A 2,920-nucleotide genomic window follows, 5' to 3' on the forward strand; every position below is an offset into this window, starting at 1 on the left:
GAGGCGCGCCGGGAGGCGACTCTGACAGCCCGGGAGTGGCTGCTGCTTGCCGGTCCCGTAGTCCCTGCAGTCCCGGGGAATTTCAGGCCACCTCGGCCCAGCGACTGTGCAGGATGCGGCTGGGCTCCGGGGCCTTCGCTGCCTGCTGCGTCGCGATCGAGGTGGTCGGGGTCGCGATATTTATTCGAGGATTCTTCCCTGCTCCGGTTCGTTCTTCTGTCAGACCAGAGCACGGTGTAGAAACCCCGGCGCCCGAGCCTGTAGCAGGTATGGATCCCCTTCCCGGTGTTCCTCGCTTTCATTCTGCCCCTCCCCGGAACAGTTTGCACTGTGTAGGTTGTTTCTGTGTCATACACCTTGGAGGTAATCGCAGCCGGCCTCTGTGATAACAGTTTAAGCCCCGAGTGACTCCGGCTCGGCTTCTCGTTTGCAGCTATGCACTGATCCCTGTCTCTTTTCCTGATAATCCTCTCAATCACTCCCAATTTAGGTTTCCAGTTCTGAGCGATAGGTTTTAAGAGGTAATATTTCTTCAGACCTCCAATTTCCTGACGCTCTCCTGCACACCTCCCTATTCCGTGGTTAAGAGTGCATTAGAACCCTGCCTGTCCTCACCTACACAGAAATACACACCAGACGAGGACTGATGCTTGAAACAGGTCCACCCAATCCAGGCACTGGACGTGTAAGCCATTTCTAAACCCACCGGTTTACTACCTGGTAGGCTATGTTTTAGGCGTGGGCACAGATCCCAACTGTAGGTCTTTTATGGAGAGGCCTCCCTGCCCTAGACTCCTCCCTGTGCTAAGATCAATTCACCACGTATTACTGGGTACCTGCTGGTTGTTGTTAACATAGCCTAGCCCAGAACACATCCTGCTCGGTAGTCTGACGTCTGTGGGCTAGTGATAACCCTTGAAAGAGCCTTGTCTTTCAGGGTTGCTTTGTCTGGCCTCAGAAAATTAACAATGGCTACCAAAAATGGGCTTTCTTTCGGGTCTAACTAGATATGATATGTGTTAGAAGAACAAGCAAAAAGACATTAAAGGCAGTTGAGTACTAAATAAAATCTAAAGTTTATTTCCCTATTTATTTATTTTTTATTTCCCCTTTTCTAAACACTTTTAGGAGCCAGTTCCAACTGGACCAAGCTGCCATCTCCTCTCTTCAGTAAAGTTGTTATTGTGCTGATAGATGCCTTAAGAGATGATTTTGTGTTTGGGTCCAAAGGCGTGAAGTACATGCCCTACACAACTTACCTGGTGGAAAAAGGAGCATCTCATAGTTTTGTGGCCGAGGCAAAGCCACCCACAGTTACCATGCCTCGAATCAAGGTAAATTTAGCATAATGTTTTATGAATCTTGATTTGACTATTTTGAACGTTTAGAGAGATCTGATCTACTTGGAGACCCTGTTTTAATAAAATGGAAAATATTTTGATGCTGTCAGTTTTACTGGGGGAGTGAGATGCTGAAGGAACCCCGTAATAAGATGGAACCATCTTTTTACTGCTTGGGAAGTAGCCAGAGTTCATACTTCATGAAAAGAAGGAAAGATTTGGAACCAGATTTTCCAGGCCACTGTAAACCAAGAGATCCCCTCCTCTTTGGTGGCCTGCTGTGTTCCAGAGTCTTCAGGCTTGAGGGAACCTTTAGGGATATTCAGACTGTTTCATAAGTTGTATACATAAAAAAACAAACTCAATTAAATTAAATTGCTTGTTGAAATTATACAAAACGATCAAACAAGTATGAACTGGCCCCAACAATTGTTACTTCTATATAATTAAGTGTCCACTTTGGTGAGGGTAGTTTTGAAGTGCATAGTGGTTTGCCCAAGAATCCTGGCTAAATTTAAAAAAAAAAAAGAAGCTGTTTTTGTAGATTGGCTTAAAGACTACTTACTGAGCAAGTACTAGGTATTGATAGTGTAATGGGTATACATTTAGGGGGAACAGTACCTCTACTTTCAAAGGCTGTTAGTCTCTATGTTCATACATAGCCATTAAACAAGTGAGCTTTCAAATAAGCATAATTTATCTTGTGATGAGTGCCTGATGGAAGAGAACCGCATGCAATACTGAGTTTGGAGGGATAGAAATGCAGTTGAGGTTATGGAGTCAGATTAACCCGTCTGAGGAAATTACACTAAAAAGATACTATCAGGACGAGTAGGAAGAGTGCTGGCAGAAAGGGCAAAGGAGCTCGAACATCTGGGCCTGTACTGCGTCTTTAAAAAATTATTTCATTTTATTTGTTTGAGCATTTTGTCTGCATGCATGCATGTGTACTACATATGTGCGTGGTGCCCCCAGAGGGCAGACGAGAGTGTTGTGTCCCCAGGGCTGCAGTTACAGGTGATTATGCGCTGTCCTATGAATGCTGGGCACTGATGCTGGGCTGCCTGCAGGTGTCAAGTGCTCTTAACCACCGAGCAACCTAACAAGACCCTAGATTATTTGAAGTTCTTGTTTTTAAGCCACTCTTCCATTGGGCTTCACTGGTCCAGTGTGGTTTAGGGCCAGCCAGTTACTGCGAAGGTTGTGTTTGCCCTTATCCCATATCAAGACACTTACCTGAGGCTCGTGTGCAGGGACACCTGACTCACCTGACTTTCACTGTTTGAGCAAGAACTCCTTCTCAGCCAGAGCAACTAGTAACTTTGGCTATTTCTAAGTCTCCAGATTCCAAAAATATGTGGATACTTTAAAACTTATCTGTAGTTGTCGTCTTTCCCTGAGCCCCCTTTCAGATTTTAAGTAGGTGTCTTGTTTGTCACAGCCAGCTGCAATGGAGCCATTATCAGATCAGGTGATAGGAATACCACAGGAACAGTGTTTCCTTGGCTAATGCCTGCACAACTTACCGCATAATTTTGGTGACTATTTAAGTTTCAAAGTAATTGCTTTTGAGCTCTTGG

At 45.2% G+C, this 2,920-nt stretch overlaps 1 protein-coding gene across 2 annotated transcripts in view; it reads left to right on the forward strand.

The window, feature by feature from the left end:
• Pigg (phosphatidylinositol glycan anchor biosynthesis class G (EMM blood group)) overlaps positions 1-2,920 on the forward strand; it is a 26,800-nt gene continuing 23,880 nt past the window's right edge. For both annotated transcript variants that reach the window (XM_050155608.1, XM_050155609.1), the window contains exons 1-2: positions 1-267; positions 1,129-1,334. In XM_050155608.1, coding sequence (XP_050011565.1) covers positions 114-267; positions 1,129-1,334 — 360 coding nt within the window. In that variant the 5' untranslated portion in view covers positions 1-113. The remainder of the gene's footprint in view (positions 268-1,128; positions 1,335-2,920) is intronic.

Source organism: Alexandromys fortis, unplaced genomic scaffold, assembly GCF_014885135.2.
Source record: "Alexandromys fortis isolate MF-2015 unplaced genomic scaffold, M_Fortis_MF-2015_v1.1 scaffold_87, whole genome shotgun sequence".
NCBI classification, from domain to species: domain Eukaryota; kingdom Metazoa; phylum Chordata; class Mammalia; order Rodentia; family Cricetidae; genus Alexandromys; species Alexandromys fortis.